The sequence below is a fragment of the Octopus bimaculoides genome, chromosome 19, assembly GCF_046866305.1.
Source record: "Octopus bimaculoides isolate indiv1 chromosome 19, ASM4686630v1, whole genome shotgun sequence".
In the NCBI taxonomy this organism is placed as follows: domain Eukaryota; kingdom Metazoa; phylum Mollusca; class Cephalopoda; order Octopoda; family Octopodidae; genus Octopus; species Octopus bimaculoides.
The window spans coordinates 54,002,309-54,019,808 of NC_142946.1; the positions used below are offsets into that span (position 1 = coordinate 54,002,309).

The 17,500-nt window shown below is 37.3% G+C and overlaps 2 protein-coding genes across 7 annotated transcripts in view; one reads left to right on the forward strand and one right to left on the reverse strand.

Annotated features, from left to right (window-relative positions):
- Nucleotides 1–3,981: 3,981 nt before the first annotated feature.
- On the reverse strand, nucleotides 3,982–12,693 carry LOC106875426 (WD repeat-containing protein 53). Of its 5 annotated transcripts, none has more exons than XM_052974689.2 (3): nucleotides 12,589–12,693; nucleotides 6,948–7,333; nucleotides 3,982–5,646 (listed from the first exon to the last, which is right to left on the reverse strand). In XM_052974689.2, the coding sequence occupies exons 2-3, from the start codon at nucleotides 6,948–6,950 to the stop codon at nucleotides 4,528–4,530; spliced, it is 1,122 nt and encodes a 373-aa protein (XP_052830649.1). In that variant the 5' UTR covers nucleotides 6,951–7,333; nucleotides 12,589–12,693; the 3' UTR covers nucleotides 3,982–4,527. The 5 variants fall into 5 exon arrangements, with proteins under 5 accessions (XP_052830649.1, XP_014779056.1, XP_014779058.1 ...); XM_014923570.3 differs by lacking the exon at nucleotides 12,589–12,693 and adding an exon at nucleotides 10,165–10,244; XM_014923572.3 differs by lacking the exon at nucleotides 12,589–12,693 and adding an exon at nucleotides 10,165–10,244 and having other exon boundaries at nucleotides 6,948–7,358.
- Nucleotides 12,694–16,577: 3,884 nt separating this feature from the next.
- The window catches only part of LOC106875395 (nuclear protein AMMECR1), a 58,715-nt gene continuing 57,792 nt past the window's right edge, over nucleotides 16,578–17,500 (forward strand). The window contains exon 1 of one of the 2 annotated variants that reach the window (XM_014923504.3): nucleotides 16,578–17,049. In XM_014923504.3, coding sequence (XP_014778990.1) covers nucleotides 16,793–17,049 — 257 coding nt within the window. In that variant the 5' untranslated portion in view covers nucleotides 16,578–16,792. The remainder of the gene's footprint in view (nucleotides 17,050–17,500) is intronic. The other variant, XM_014923505.3, reaches the window with a different exon arrangement.

Genomic DNA, 17,500 nt, shown 5'->3' on the forward strand with positions numbered 1-17,500 from the left:
ATGCTGCATAAATGAATCTCGAGCATCACTAATAGAAAGCGTAAAGTCGAACAATAAAATGAGAACGGTGTGCCAAATCTTGGCTAGATAGCTAGAACGAGCGGGTGCATGACTTTAGTTAATCGCTATGCTTTGATAATCTGCCCATGTGGTATACTATTAAAGGGTTTCTGAGCGCTCCAATTAAACTAAAGCGAAGGTCCTGCATTTCTTTACAGTTTCTCTCTGTATCTTGTTGATTAACAACTGCATCGAATAACCTCATACTTCTTTCTTTCCCCAGCCTGTTCAAGTGTTATAGTACAATTGGTAACTCAAAGAAAGCGTTTGGGCACCTAATATATATCTCGGACAAGATGTTCATGCAGTCTATTCGGAAGTAAATTTTAGCTTTAGATAGTTCTGTTGTGTTTTGCAACGACAGGAGTAAGAGTAGTTAACAACCAATTCAACGGGTCAAAAACACCTTTGGCACTCTTTGCTTTTAGTGTTATCGAATCGTTATGATAAAAGGTGCGACTCTTGAAATAATATCTTACAAGATCTCAGCCTGGGAATTCTCCGTTTGTTATTCTCTTTTGAATTATTTCTGTACTGAGCCATTTATTTCATTTTTTTTTCTAACATGTGTTAGAACTTGTCATCGTTTTCCCATGGAGCCTTCCAATAGCATTCCGCTTCCTATTCTGATGGGATGTCTTTTACAAAGATCGAGTAGTTTTCTTTGAAGCTACGATAAGCTGATTTAGGATCCCTGGCAAAACAGTTGAGTCAGCATTTGGCATTTATAAAACGAAGATTATATTCTATTGGGTTGGTGCATAATTATTGCGACTTATTTCAACAAATTTTATTGAACAAAAACAATAACAATATTAAACAAAAACATCTTTAAATGACGGTCTGACCGTCTGCCAAGCAAATGGGAAGCAGTAATTGAGGTAGATGGTGAATATGCTCCGGAATAATCATTTAAAGATGTTTTTTGTTACATGTTGTTATTGTTTTTGTTGAATAAAATTCGTTGAAAAAAACCGCAATAATTATGCACCAACCCGATAATTTTTTTTTTTTTTTTTTTTTTCAGCTGATGTAAATAAGAGTTTAAGGTTTCAAATTTTGTGTCTCCAAACCGCTTGTCTCATTTCTGACTTTTATGTTCTTGGCGCTTTTTTTTTTTTTTTTTTTTGTCTTCTGCTAACCTTTCTGCTAGCTCGCTGCCTTATTTAAATTAAATATTAAGAGAAATACGAAATATGAAAAAAAATAAATAAATTACCATGGCAAGTAACTCTGTTACGGAAAGAAAAAGTTGTTTCACTTATTTGCATGCAAGGGACATGGCTTTACTTTAGTTTATACAGAGTAATTTCCCTTATCGATACACTGCATGGTTTCATTTATCATAACTTTAAAAAAAAATTGATTAACTGAGATTAGTTAGCCTTGCAGTTAGTAAATAAAAACTTCCTCTAGGGTGTTTAAATTTTAAAAACAAGAGAGATAACTTCAATGAAATCAATTATTTCTTTAATTTTCGAAAATATAGAAAATGTAATACGAAAATGGATACTTTTTTAAAACATATTTTTTCTCTTTTAGTCTAAGTAAAAGGGGTACACCTATAGCCTCTGTAAGCCCTACCTAACTTGTGAGATTAATGAAATAATGAAATGGTTGTACAACCTGTGGGGAAAATATGATCTCTGATTGAATCCACATCGTGTAACCACATTTAGCCTGGTTGAACACGTAGGTACTTATTTACGTAAGCCCTTCTCTCCCTATGGAATATAGGCCATCGACGATTTTTCTATACTGTTCTCAACTCTGGGTTTTTCTCTCTCTCTCTCTGCTCCTCTCCAAAGGTCAAGGAAAAACAGATACCAGTAATATTCTGTGCCATTTCAATTAAGCGAGTACGTAGAGGATTCGGCTCTTTTGGAATAGCTGTCCCACGAAGTCCTATGTCTCATGGGAAAGGAAAAAGTTAAGTAATTGAGAGAGTGCAAAATGTAAAAAATTTAAATTTGGGGGAAAAAAGCTATTCTTTTACAAATGTAATTTCTAAATACTAAAACAATCCTTTCTACTAAAGCACAAGGCCTGAAATTTTGGTTGGAAGGGGTAAGTCGACTACATCGACTCCAGTATTCAACTGGTACTTGATTTATCGATCACGAAAGGATGAAAGGTAAAGTCGACCTCAGCAAGATTCGAACTCAGAATGTAAAGACGGACGAGATGCCGCTAAGCATCTTGCCTGGCCTCCTAACGACTCTGCCAGCTCACCGCCTTTAAATACTAAAATAATGAAAGGGAAAATGACTCCCCATTCCTGTTCCTAAGAGGTATGGAACTTCGCAAGACAGTTATTTCAAAACTCTACTAAGCTTTCATCACAGGCTGGCTATGAATATGGATGAATATATTATATTTTTATGGTGTTTCAGAACCAGTCAAAACTATCATGCAACACATACACACACACTCACGTGTACACATACACACACATACAATATGTACACATACATACAAAAAGAAATCAACGATCTAAAACGCGCACTACAAATGCAATCTGTAAGCAGAACAGTGAAAATATGCAAGACTTTTCTCAAGTTTAAAATGTGCATTTGATTTTTTTGCTATCTATATACCAATGAGGGTGTTTTGTATCTTCCTTAGAAACCAAGCAGCTTCCTCACAAGAAGATTTTAAATAATTAAAAATAGAACATATATATATATATATATATATACACGAATAAGTACACACGTACACAGACGAACGAATTCACTGCGATGACATTATTAATTTTCACTGACAAGACGAATTTGTAAGCAAGCCGTCTCGTCAGCCAGTCATACCTGTCGAATGAGATAATCTATTTATTGATCAACATGTGAAAGTAAGCACTTCTTTACCATTATTCGACACACTATTGATTAGAATGGCTAACAAAATTCCATTAGTCTACATTTTTCTTTTTTTAAGTAGACACATTTGCCACTAATTCACACCACTCGCACTTTCTGAGCATTTTCTGAATATTGCAAACTCAGTGTTACCACATCGATTTCAGAGAATTATTGCTGTTGTTATTCTTGTTATTGTGACTGTTGTTGTTGTTGTTGTTGTGGTGGTGGTGGTGGCTTAGTCCTTGGTCAACCCTGATCAAGCAAGTGTATTTGCCGGCGTATAAGACACATTTATGTATTTTTCTTTATGGCCTAAAAAGTTGCCCTGCATCTAATGCAAACATACTCTGGATGGGAGACCAAAGTGTTGTAGGCTACAGTGCCAAATAAACATGTCTCCTGGGGGCACAACAATTGATACTAATAATAAAATATTGAAAACAAGCCAAAATATCACTGTCTGTTAGTATATACTTCCGAAAAGTTGCTTGCGGTATGTCGACAATAATAGGAAGAGGTCACAGCAATTCATTATACCTCCTTCTCCAGCATAAATAAGCCATACTTGATGTCTTACACTATTTAATAACTGCGTTGCCTTCACTCTTTTACTTGTTTCAGTCATTTGACTGCGGCCATGCTGGATCACTGCCTTTAGTCGAGCAAATCGACCCCAGGACTTATTCTTTGGAAGCCTAATACTTATTCTATCAGTCTCTTTTGCCAAACCGCTAAGTTACGGGGATGTAAACACACCAGCATTGGTTGTCAAGCGATGTTGAGGGGACAAACACAGACACACAAATACACACACACACACATATACATATATATATATATATATAAATATACAACAGGCTTCTTTCAGTTTCCGTCTACCAAATCCACTCACAAGGCTTTAGTCGGCCCGAGGCTATAGCAGAAGACACTTGCCCAAGGTGCCACGAAGTGGGACTGAACCCAGAACCATGTGGTTGGTAAGCAAGCCACCTACCACACAGCCACTCCTGCACCTTTGTAACATTGCAAACATTCAAAAAGAAAAAAATAACAAAAGAAAACATTAACTTTTTGGCTTTTTTTTTATATTAAAATATTTTTCCTTCTTTTTGACATAATCATCACAAACATTGCTATCATAGTCTCTGCCTCTTCATTATCACCATGATCATCAACATCATCATCAACTGCCTCTCTTTCAGTATTTACCAGTGTACAAGATTCAGCCTACCTCTACCTGGCTCACGCATGGCTGAAACAGGTTGGATTTTACAGTGATGTCAAGACAGTTTTATGCAGTTTTAATTGCTTGATTGTGTCTGTATTGGAAATATCAAAAGGGTCCAAGAACTCCTTCAACCCCCACCCGCTCATGGTAGCAGAACTCATGCCAAATGTCGACTCTGTCAGTGTTGTTGTTTGATTTTTCCAAGATGGTTCTGACAATCAGTGCTGATATCTGTAAGTTTTTTGTTTTTTTATAGAACAGGTGGTGTTTGGCAATATTTTATAGTAAATTAGTGATTGGCAGGTGGTGTATTTTATATTATATTAGCATGGTAGTTTGTATTTGGTATATTTCATAAATACATTAGGATCAGGGAAAATTTTATAGTCCATCTATTGTAATCCTAGATAGTTTTGTTGATTCATCAGCAACAAAAATGTAATGTTGGTTGCTAATAGTAACAGACTTTAACCAGTTGACCTTGTTAGAAAGTAGAGTTGTGAACACTTTACAGTCTGCTGTATTGTTGTTGTGGCTATCATCAACATCATCGTCATCATCATCATCACCGTTGTCACTGACACCATCATGTGCAGTGTTGCTATGGGCTGATCCCTGCCCATTTGTCATATGTCCATTGAGCTGCTGAGGCTGGACTACCTCGGCTCCATTTGCTCCATCACCAGAACCCCCCAGTTTTTCCAGGTCCCAAACAATAATCTGCTTATCATTGCCACCGGACACCATAAATCGGTTGCTAAGGAAATCCACTTGACTCACACCCTGGTTGTGACCCCTCAGAGAAAAACGGTCCCGAAGATGTTTGCGGTTGCTATCAAACACTTTAACAATACCATTCTCTAGGGCACAGGCCAAGAAAAAACCATTGGGTGAGAAGTTGATATGATGAATAAGAGGCGGATTTAAGATTTGGGCCTCGTCAATGTTTTCTCCGAGCAACTCTTGCATGTTAATTTCATTCATCACCTTTGGTTTAGCAAAATACCAGTGTATCAACTTGCAGTCCAGTCCAGCAGTCATCACCTCCCACTGGTGGTTCGGTCGGAATACAACAGCAGAACATATATTAGAGTGCTTACTACGCAAAGTTTTTATCACTTTCCTCTCCTGGAGCGAGAAGATCTTTGTTTCACCGGAATCATCGCACGAGGCAAGTAAGGTTTCTTTATCATTGATGTTCAGTTGATTAATTTCTTCAATGTTGTAATGGTATGTTTCAACAGGTGTCAGAAATGTCCGCTTGTCAAACTGACAAATCTTCTTATTGAAAGCAGCAAACAAGAGTGAGCTATCTTTAGTGAACCGCAGCGATGTACAGTCGTCATCACTGTCATCGGGGACATATTGGTGCAGGAGCTGTTGTGTAGCAGAGTCCCATAAATTCAACGCTCCGTTCTCTCCTCCAGCAGCAATCAGACTCTCAGCATGGTCTACACACAGCAGTGATCCACTGTCGCTACTCTGGTATGTTACAGTTGCCTAGAATAACAAAAAGATAAATAGATTAATAAATAATAGATTAATAGATTAATAGATAAATAAAGTCAATCAAATTTATAGAATGATTATGTTTTCTGCTTTTTCTCTTCTTTTTATTGTATATTTTTCTATCTATCTTTCTATTTATTTATTTTTATCAATGGTTTTCACCCTTTTTTTTACCTATGGACCCCTTTGATTACTATTTTACTCAGGTGGATCCCCATAGCCATTCCATATTTAAAAACTAGTTTAATAGATACTTATTTCAAAATTCCTTTTTTTTTTTTTGTTTTGTCTATTTTTTTGTTTTGTTTTTCACCCGTTCACTTGTGGCTGGAAACATGTTAAACTATGTAAAACATCAGAGAAAGAAATCTGAAGTAAATTTTTTTTTTTTTCATGGACCCTTGACATACTACTCTGTGTTCCCAATTTACTATTTTGCTTGCATAGACCCCAGTTGAAAACCATTGATCTATATCTGTCTATATAGAGAGATAAGTAAAGGTAGAGTTACCTTCTCAAGTCACACTGCCTCATAAGGGCCGGTTTCCTGGTGTGTATATTCCCCACCTGGGTAGGACACTGGTGTGTCATAGGACTACTCATTTTTGCTAGCTGAGTGAACTGGAGTAACGTGAAATGAAGTGTTTTGCTCAATAACACGTGTCACAAAGTGATCAGAAAGGATCTTCAGACACTGGGCCTCATTGAGGAAATAATAAGGGACTAGAAGTTGTGGTGATTTGCTGTGCTTGAGAGGATGCGTTAAGTCAAGTAAAATCACAGTCATCCACACATACAAGCTTGTCTATTACAGGTGCCCGTGCCACATAAGATGCAGTCATATACTGATGCTGCGTAAATGCACCCATGTCAGTGGCACGTAAAAAGCACCCAGCACACTCTGTAAAGTGGTTGGCATTGGGAAGGGCATCGAGCCATAGAAACCATGCCACAACAGAGAGTTGGAGCCTGGACAGCTCCCCGATTGGCCAGCTCCATGTCAAACTGTCTGACCCATGTTAGCATGGAAAACAGACATTAAACAAGGATGATGATGATGATACTAGAATAACCAACAAACCAAAGTAAACTTAACAAAGGAGACACCTACATTGACCTATACTGTTGGTGCTTGGGTATGATGGTTGGTATCATTTGTGGAAATGGTTCACAAGAAAAAAAAATGTCATTTACTCTAAGAATGAAAGATAAAAATGCAAAAAAACAAAAAAACCTGAAAATCACTCACCCCTACCCCAAATACAATAATGACAAAAGTATGATAAACTTACCATTATCAAAATGGCGAAGATATGTGAACTTTTCACAAATTCGTTAATAGCAACAGGTGCTGTAGAAATATCTGCTTTCAAGTGTTCTAGTAATTAGTATTCATTCGAGTTATTCTAATAATATCTGTTCACTTCTGATCTGATATCCTTACACAGCTGCTTCAGTAATATGTTCACAGATGTACTTATATCTATTCACTGGTGTTCTAGGAATATGTTAAAAACAGGTGTTATTCTGCGATCAAGGTGTTCCATAAATTTTTCTTCACAGCAGTTCTATCTGTTCAGAGATGTTCTACCAATAATTAGTATCTGTTTACATTTGTCCTAGTAAACACATTCATCGGCGTTTGCTAGTGTTAACAGATGGGTGAATGAGAAAGAGCCTGTAAAATACAATAATATAAAGATCTGAAAATAGAGACAACCAAAATAAGGAGATTATAAAGACAGAAACAATCCCGGATCTAGTTCAAAACGGGGGCGCCAGTATTTTCTTAACAAAACACTTTGAAACTTGGGACACTGGTAGAATGTGTCATATAAAACATCTTTTTCTCTTAGTCTTCTTAAGAAAAATTATTATATTGCAACTTATTTCATGTTAAAGTTGTCGTATTTCTGTAATTTCAACCAATGACTGACGTCCATTCAGCCGAATGCAGTAAGTGCTGACTACGTAAACAAACGATTCTGGCGGTGATAAAATTATTATTTCCTTGTCAAAAAATGGCTGAAGCATATTGGCAGTAGCTAATAAACCTTTCTATTATAGGCACAAGGCCTGGTTTTTGAGGGAAGGGTTAGGGTTAGGGCAAATGTTGTACACATACAGTTCAGGCAGATGTTAACGAAATTATATTAAAAATAAAACGAAGGAAAACGAACACACGTGTGTTGCCTCTCTGCAAAATGTCAGAAGTAATGGAGATTAAATACGCTTTACACCGCTTAAACTGCCAAAGGAGTAACTATAAACAGCTGAATACTTGTCAGTGATTGGTTGAAATTATCGAAATAAGACAATTTTTTACATGAAATAACTTCGAATACAAAAATTTTTTTCTGTTCTATAACACAAAATAGATAAGTATACGAAGTTTGAAAGTCTTTCGGTACCAAAAACACTACATAAAACATAAACGAAAACTGGTGCCCCCGTTTTGAACTAGATCCACAATCCTTATAGTTATAATGTGTGGGGTACAATTAAAGAAAAAGATCCAGATAAATACATATACAAAACCCTATATATATATATATATATATATATATATATATATATATATATATACACAACATACAGAGAATTTGTGCTATTAGGCATTGCATACAAATTGACACAATATAGTATGTATGTGCATGCATATAGGTGCAAATATTGATATTCATATAGGTGCAAATAGGTGCATATAGGTGCAAATATTGATATTTCATAAAGTCACTTGTCACCAGTTGAGTGATAAGATATATTTGCACGTTTTATTTATATTTACTCAGCACTTTCAAAGACCTTTGGAATAAAATAAAAAATACATCCACTTTTCCATGCTTCCATGGGTCAGAGAGAATTTGTTGAGGCAGATTTTTCTGTGGCCAGATGTCCACCTTGTCACCAATGCTAACCTGTTTCCAAGCAAGGTAATGTTTTCCCATAGCTAGACAAGTTTTTCACGGAAGACTGGACACAATCAACTTCGCTTGTGTGACAATGATGCTCATGTATAACCATCATATTATATCCAGATAAGGGTACACACAAACACATACCCACAATATGGTGGAAGTCAACTCTTGACCAAGTAATACCACTTAGTCTGTGCATACATTCCAAGAGTCCAAGAAGTTCCTGTGCATGAATTTGTTTTGAGTAGATAAAATGTCGCACAGCAATAAAAGTATACAGAGGTGTGGACATGGTTGTGTGGTAGAATGACGTGTTAAATCTATCAGCAGTCTGCATGCATGCATGGATGGAGAGAGAGAGAGAGAAGCAGAGAGAGAGATAAGCAGAGAGACAGAAAGGTACTTGTTTATGTCTTTTCCTTTACAGAGTTATGGTGCTAGGGAAGATGAATTTTTGCTTGGGAAAGAACTGGATAAATAGAAAGATGGTCCCGGGTTCAGTCCCACTGCGTGGCATCTTGGGCAAGTGCCTTCTACTATAGCCTCGGGCCGACCAAAGCCTTGTGAGTGGATTTGGTAGACGGAAACTGAAAGAAGCCTGTCGTAGATATGTATATATATATGTATATGTGTTTGTGTGTCTGTGTTTGTCCCCCCAACATCGCTTGACAACCGATGCTGGTGTGTTTATGTCCCCGTAACTTAGCGGTTCGGCAAAAGAGACCGACAGAATAAATACTAGGCTTCTAAAGAATAAGTCCTGGGGTCGATTTGCTCGACTAAAGGCGGTGCTCCAGCATGGCCACAGTCAAAAGACTGAAACGAGTAAAAGAGTAAAAGAGTTCATATGCGTATGTACATTGCATCACTGCGTAAGCAAAACCATGTGGTTTAATTATGGGGTCTATTTACCCAGTGAGGTTGTGCGTAAATTCAAACGCCCGTATGCGAACATTTTATCCATTTTAGTCCTCACCGATTTCTTAGCAAATGTCGCCTTCAACAGGGCATGAAAATGAAAGTAAATAGATAAAAACTCTTTACGTAAATTGCCGAAAATTTAGGCCATCAGCGAAACATTGCCATAGATTAAATATTAAGATAGATGGACAAACATAGGGATATAGACCGACACTCTCAAAAAGCACGGGGAAACTGATGATAGTTTGTGTAGTTAAAAGGTAGACAGTGAAATTAGTCTTCTTCCTTTTCTCACCACAGCGTACTGACTTATCCAAACTCACGGGTTTCACTGATAGGCAGATAGATAGATGGACGAATATACATAAACAGACAAATAAATAGATACTTCGAAAGATAGAGAGAGGGAGGAAGAGAGTACAGTTAAATTAACATGAAGTCGGACAAATAATTGCAATACATAAAATATTTCAGTGGACAATACCTTAAAAATTATAAATGGAATTATTCTGTTTATCAGTAACCGATTGGCATGAGAGCGCACTGTCAATCAGAAACGATTTCTTAATTGGCTTCGATTCATAATTAGCTAATTACAATACTACACTCTACTCCACTGCCACAGAGTAAATATGGCAAAAAAAGAAATGATTAAAAAAATAATACACACGTGTTTTTGTTAATAAGAAGTGAAATTTAGAATACGGAATACTCCTGCTTCGTCGCCGCCATCTCTACGTGACTTAATACGCACATTTTGATGACGAAGAAAGCAAATTAGAAAGAAGAGAAATGAGATGCATGTAAGAGAAAGAGAGAAGGGAAATAGAGAGAGTAAAAAAGAAAAAGAGTGTAGGTGTTTAGAGTTACGTTATATCACCACGCCCAGCGTGAGCTTTATTTTCGTGGTTGATTTAGTTAACAATAGTTATATAAGAGTGAAAGTACTTGAAATACGTGGAGTGAGGCGATTGCGACAAATACGGGAGACAATTCTGGGCTTGTTCTCTCTTCTTCACTGCATTGGTATTTCTAACTGGATCATTAATATTCTGTATTAAAAAATGATTTTTTTTTTTCCATAGAGCTAACATCTCTCAGTAATTAATCTTCGTGATTGCTTTCTCTAAATATGCCAGTTTTCCATACCTATTCGAGTTGCATTACGGTAATTCAGATTAGTAATTCCTGTATTACTACTTCCGGAAGGACAATGAAAGCCACATAGCTGATGAGGTCAAATAAAACCGAAACATGTGGAGTTGTCTTCTGTATGTATGGCAATGAATAAGACAATAACAGTCATTGCACTAATGTTCTCTGCTCCTCACTTCATTAGTATTTCTATTTGCCCCTATTCCACTTCTGATTTTCATTAAATTTTCAGCGTAATGAACTTCAGTTTGTCGTATGTGCTTACGTCAATAGTTAACACATTCAGTTATTCAGTTGTGTGTGTGTGTATATATATATATATATATATATATATATATATATATATATATATATATATATATATATATATATATATATATATATAACATCAGTGGATCATATATCCGAAAAAGACGCACTCTAAAAGTTAGAGCAATAATGTATTTGCTGGGAGTTAATTATATGGGCGGTCATAGAGTGACCAATGGTTTCGCATCTATAAAGCGCTTAGCCTTATAGACGACTCGTCAGAGTCCAATGGCCGTGGACATATAATCTCTTTTCTAACTAGAGATAGAAAACTGTTACGGTCAGTTAATTTGTAAACAAAGAATATATATTGTCTGAGCCTTAGATTGGACCGATCAGCTAATTTTTATGATCCTAATCGACGAAAGAGGAATTATTGCCCTTAGGTTAGTTCCGCTCCGTGATTATTTTTTATATCCCTAATCGACGAACGGGGAATCCCACGCTTGCAACAGATAGCGTTTAAAATGCGGACAAGGTCTATAGATCTCGTTCCTGGAGTTTAAAAGGATCTCTGGATCAAGCGAGTCTATAACGATCCTTCCTGCTCTGATAAACAAAGCTTGCATCGTCCGCTTCCAATTATATAGGACCCTGGTTGTTCTATGAGCCTCTATTTAAATTTGTATTGAGTTCTTTTATCATTAAGGCACTACACATGGCTGGCCAAGAACATGATGTAAAATTTTGCTGACCGGTCCCAATCTAAGGGTGATAATCTGGCCCGTTTAAGGCTCAGACAATACATTTTTTTTTACAAATTAAGCGACCGTAACGGTTTTCTATCTCCAGTTTGAAAAGAGGTCATATGCCCGCAGTCATTAGAGTCTAACAAGTTGTCTATAAGGCTAAGCGCTTTATAGATGCGAAACCATTGGTCATTCAATGACCAATCATATAATTAACTCCCCGTAAATATATATATATATATGTATGTGTGTGTATATATGTATGTGTGTATATATGTATGTATGTGTGTATATGTATGTGTGTGTATATATATGTATGTGTATATATGTATGTATGTATATATATATATATGTGTCTGTATATATATGTATGGGTGTGTGTATATATATGTATGCGTGTATATATATATGTGTGTGTACGTGTATATATATATATATGTATGTAGTGTATATATATGTATGTGTATATATACATATATATGTATGTGTATATGCATAAATGTATGTATGTGTATATGTATAAATGTATGTATATTTAAAATAATTTGAGGACGTTACTCCAGTACGGTTGCCATCCAATTAATAAACCCAGAAAAAAAAAATAAAATGAATGAATGAAGAGATAATTAATGAAGGATTTCACCAAGATGTTCAACATGAAGTAAATATTAGATATGATAAAGATTCTTTAAAGACAGAAAAGGGAAGCAAGCCCACTACATCGGCCCAATTACAATGAATGTTACAAGTGACCTTAACGCCACTGTAGGCAAGATGTTGAGCATATCAAGCAATATAGCATTTGTGTGTGTGTGTGTGTGTGTTTTATGAAGAAGTTGGCAGAGAGAGAATGAGTGAGAGAGACAGAGAATGGGTGAGTGAGAGAGAGAAAGAAGAATTTTTACTAGGGGAAGCGAAAGCACAGCACAGATACAACCTACCCAAATCCCTCATCAGTTGTCGACCGGATGTCACTACAGTTTCCAGACCTTCACCCTCCTCCCCCACACAAATAGTTCGTTATGTACGTACGTACGTACGTACGTACGTATGCGCGTACATACGTACATATGTACGTAGGTACGCATGAATGTATACGAGACAAAGAGAGAGTAAGACAGAGTGTGTATGTGTATACGTGAGTGAGAGAAAGAGAGAAACAGACAGACTAAGAACGGTAAATAGACACTGCAAAAGACAGAAGCTTGCGAGCAGAAAAAAAAACGGAAGAAAGAATGAAGAAGGTAAAAGAAAATGAAGTTAAATAAAGAGTTAGAAGAATAGGGGGGAAGAAGAGAAAAAGTAAAGAGAAAGAAAGGAGTAAGGAGAAAACTGGGAGAAAAAAAAAGAAGGGTGTAGAATAATAGGTGAAAACGAAGATGACGTGTGGAGAAAAGCAGTGTTGAGAAAGAGAGAGAGAGAGAGAGAGAGAGCGTGAGAGGGAAAGGAAGAGCGAGTAAGAGAAAGAAAAAGGGAATACGAAAGTGAAAATCCAATTAGGATGATCGTAGTGGGAGAAAATTTAGAGAAACATAAATTATTAGAGAGAGAGAGAGAAGGGGGGATAAAGAGTGAGTGAGAATGAGAGAGAAAGAGTAGGCAGAGAAAAGAGATACGAAGAGAAGGAGGGAGAAAAAAAAGAAATTGGCAGCGGGTGATAAGAGAATACAGGTGTAGTGGTAGAATGAAAGAAAGAGAGAATGGTGTGTGTGTGTGTGTGTGTGGTCAAGGAAACACAAATAAAGGTGTGACGAAGAAAACAGAGGGAGAAAGAGAAGTGCGAGAGTGACGAGTAGAGAGAGGGGGAGAGAGAAAGCGAAAGCAGTAGAGAGCAAGATGAAGCAGGGAGAGAGGGGAGTAATCAACAGTTCAGAGAGAGAAAAAACTGGATAGAAAGGATACAGGAGGAAAAGATTAGATAAAGGGAAGGTGAGAGTAGATAAATACGGGAGTAGAAAGAAAAGGTATAAGGTATTCATGGAGGAGAGAGTGAGCGAGGAATGGGAAAAGAAGGAGTAAAAGAAAGACAGAGATGAGATTGGAGTAGTTGGAGAGTGAGTAGAGGACGAGTGAAACATACGGAGAAAAGAGCAGGATCCTGAAATGACAGAACAGTTGCTAGAGGTCGAGTGAAGAAGAAGGAGGAGAGAGAGAGAGAGAGAGAGAGAGAGAGAGAGAGAGAGAGAGAGAGAGAGAGAGAGAGAGAGAGAGAGAGAGAGAGAGAGAAGAGGGGGAGCTAGCAGATGAGGAGGATGAGTAGTTATAGGATAGGAAAGCAGTCGAGAGAGTGAGAGAGAGAGAGAGAGAGAGAGTGAGAGAGTAGTTAATGAAGAAAACGGGAAAAGAGAGTGGGAAAGGATAGGTGGGGAACCGGGAAGTTAGAGACGGAAATCATGGAGCTGTGGAGTGAGAAAAATGGAGAGAACCAGAGAACGAGAGAGAAGTGAGGGTTGACGAAGCAACAGCCAGAGAGTGTGAGCAATAAACGGAGTTAGAGGAATAGAGTGTGTGTGAGGGAGAATGAGGAGGGAAGAGGGAGAGAGGTAGAGAGAAGCAGAGTTGGAGAAAATGAGCGAGAGAGAGGGGGAAAAGGTGAGAAATAGAAATATAATGAGAGAGGTGAGTGCAGAAGAGGGATAGAGTCAGAGAGGATGAGCGAGAGATAGAAAGTGAGAAGCAGAAAGAATCAGAGAGAGGAGAGCAGATGAATGAAAGATAGAGGAAGAAGGTGAAAAACAGAAACAGAAAGAGGGGAGTAAGGAGGAGATACAGAGTCAGGAAGGACGAGAGACAGAGAGAGAAAGAGAAAGAGAAATACAGTGAAAAGTCGAAAGATTCAAAGAAAGGAGAGAAGTGAAGAAGGACAGACTAAGAGAGGATGAGGGGGAGATAGAGAGAATTAGAAAGACACTGAAAGAGAAGAGAGTTGAAGAAGGACAGAGTCAGAGTGGGTGAGTGGAGACACGGAAGAAAGAAAGGAAGGACGGGAAAAAGTGGGGGCAAAAAGAAAAAAAAAAGAAGAGGAACGAGGAAATCTGTCACCCGCCACCTTTGGTAGACCTAATGTTTTGTTGGTGGGAGAGTTTTGGTTGAAGGTATCAGATGGGATTTACTGGTTTCTGCTGTATACATAACACGCATATTTATACATACAGTCCTACAGCAGACAGACGTATGTATGTATATATTACATACAGTTGGACTATTAGCTAAACGCTTACTGGGAAGCCAGAATCCCATCTCGTCACACGGCCTTAACAGCTTGAGGTCGGGTTAGCCAGAAAACTGGAAGAAGGGCAAACCGCTGGACAGACAGGATGTGACAAGCGAAGCCAGAGGAAGAAAGAAGGACAAGAGAATGAAAATGCAAAATAGATGATAACATCTGGAGAAATGCCACCATTGATATCATCATAATAATTGGTGTGGTTACTATTATTATTATTGTTAATAATAATAATAATAATATTGGATCTTTTATTAAGTAACATCACATCTAATGTTGGAATCCTTGGTGGTAGCAGATCTCGGAAGCAAATTTACCATTCCTGACAGTCTCCCTGACCACCACCACTCACTCACTCTCTCTTTTCTCTCATCTCGCGTCTGTCATTCTATTTCCTTAACAGACCCGCAAATTAGGAGAGGAGAGAGAAAGGATTACAAATGAGCCGAACAAGTGTTGGATTGCTGCATTACCGTAAAGATGTTTTCTTGTTCCACTGATTCACTGCAAGATTCGTCCGTGACGCCGTTGGTGGTAGCGACGGCGGCTGCGGAGAAAGAGTTGGTGGTGTTGTTGTTGGTATTGTACAAGACATGAAAGGTAGACGAAGGCGAAGAAGGGGATCATGACATTGATGACGACGAAGTTGATGATGATGGTTGAAGGAACTGCCAGATACCAAGTGTGTGAAGAGTTTATTTGACGACGACCAGTAGTAAGTAGTGAAGTCAGTCGGTCGACATTAACAGTTACCTGATGGATGTGGTAACCGCTGACTTATTAATAATGTTAATATTAATATAACAGAAAAGCCATGTTAGGTGTAAACATGGTCTTACAACAGTTGTGTCATTGGACTTAAAACATACACACATACACATACACGCACACACACACCTACACTGATAGTCAAATACTGACACATAGACACACAAATCATCTTACCAGATTTATGTGTAGTGGTGGAATATATTACGGTCAGACCATTTAAACTTTTGTTCTTAGACTTGTTTATTGTTGGTGTTTGTTGAAGCTGCTGCTGCTACTGTTATAGTTGTTGTTTACAATGTGAAGTAGGCGACTGTAATTAATCACTTTAATAGCCTTTTTGTCCTGAAGACGTTGCTGTTTAAAAGACCCACGTACTCAGAGGCATAAATACATTAAAAAAATCAGCACACACAAATAAACAATCCACCCTGCCAGTCAGCTTGCAAAGGATTACACACGCAACATCACACCACAAGACTCAAAGAGAAAGTAATCGGATGAATAGCTGCTTACTAAAAAAAAAAGAAACAAAACAAAGACAGCAGCTTCTATCTATCTATCTATTTATCCTATCGACACGGATGATGATGATAATAATAATGATACTGATTATGATACGTTAAAGAAAATTATAAAGCATTGGTTATTTTCTTTTTTTTTTTAAAGAAAAACCAACAAAGAGTGAAATATCCACTGATACTTAATCTAATTCGAGATAGTCAAAACATTGTTTTTTTCTCAATGTTTTAAAAAGAAAAGAAAGACTTTTTCCCTTCTCTCTCGTTCTAAAAGATTGCTGGTTTTGTTGAAGTGAAGTTTACTACACATTACTGTCCTCCTCTGCTACTATTTGACTTTTGACTATATATATCTATCTATCTATCTATCTATCTATATATATATATATATATATATATATATAAAATATATATGAACTAATTTGTCTGTTCTTGGACAACGACAAAAAAAAAAAAAAAGAAGCTGCGTGTAGTGGTGGGTTCAGTCAAGTAGTGAAGTGTGGTTGTAAATTAATACCTGTAGTAAGACAGAGATTTGTGATTGTTTTGTTTATTTTTGTGTGTCAAAAGGAGAGGAGAAGAGGAAGAGCGAGTCTGGCAGCAGAAAAACAGATAAACGGCACTAACGGCATGGCGAGACTAAGCGAGACTTGGCGTGACTCCACCGGAGTCAAGATGGCGGCCAGCTGTTGCGGGGTGAAGAAACAAAAGCTGAATAACTCTATGCCGGCTATTTGCTGCAACGGATCGGCCGTTCATCCGAATCATTACAAAAATGGATACACAGTGGCCAGTGCAGACATGTGCTATTTTTGTTTTGATGTGCTACACAGCCATTTGTACAATTATGATCCGCCCAAAAGCCCGTCTTTCACCAACGACCCTTAGTAAGTATGAAAAACCCCTTCAAGATATTATTTTTAAGGAGAGGTGGGCACTCGACTTCGTCGAAGGAAAGGGATTTTTTTACCTTTCTCTTTTTTTTTCAGATTAAAAAAAAAAATTCCTTTTTAATTTTTATATTTATGTACCCATTATATTGTATCTTACTTTCGAAACAGAAAAATCCCCCCAAAATAAACAAGGTTTTTTTAAAAAATTCTTTTTTCACCAAACGATTTTAATATCTAATAATTTCTCGCTCAAAACTTGAGTTATTTATTTTTATTTATCTATTAATATTGTTGCTATTAAGCTTTTTCCTTGTTTTAAAAGTCGACTTCGACTTTCGTCCCTTCGGAGGGGGGGGGGGGCAATAAAATAAGTAACGTTCAAGTGCTGGAGGTGGTTGATTTATCTCTTATACTCCATCTCCTCAAAATACTGCCCTGTGGGCTT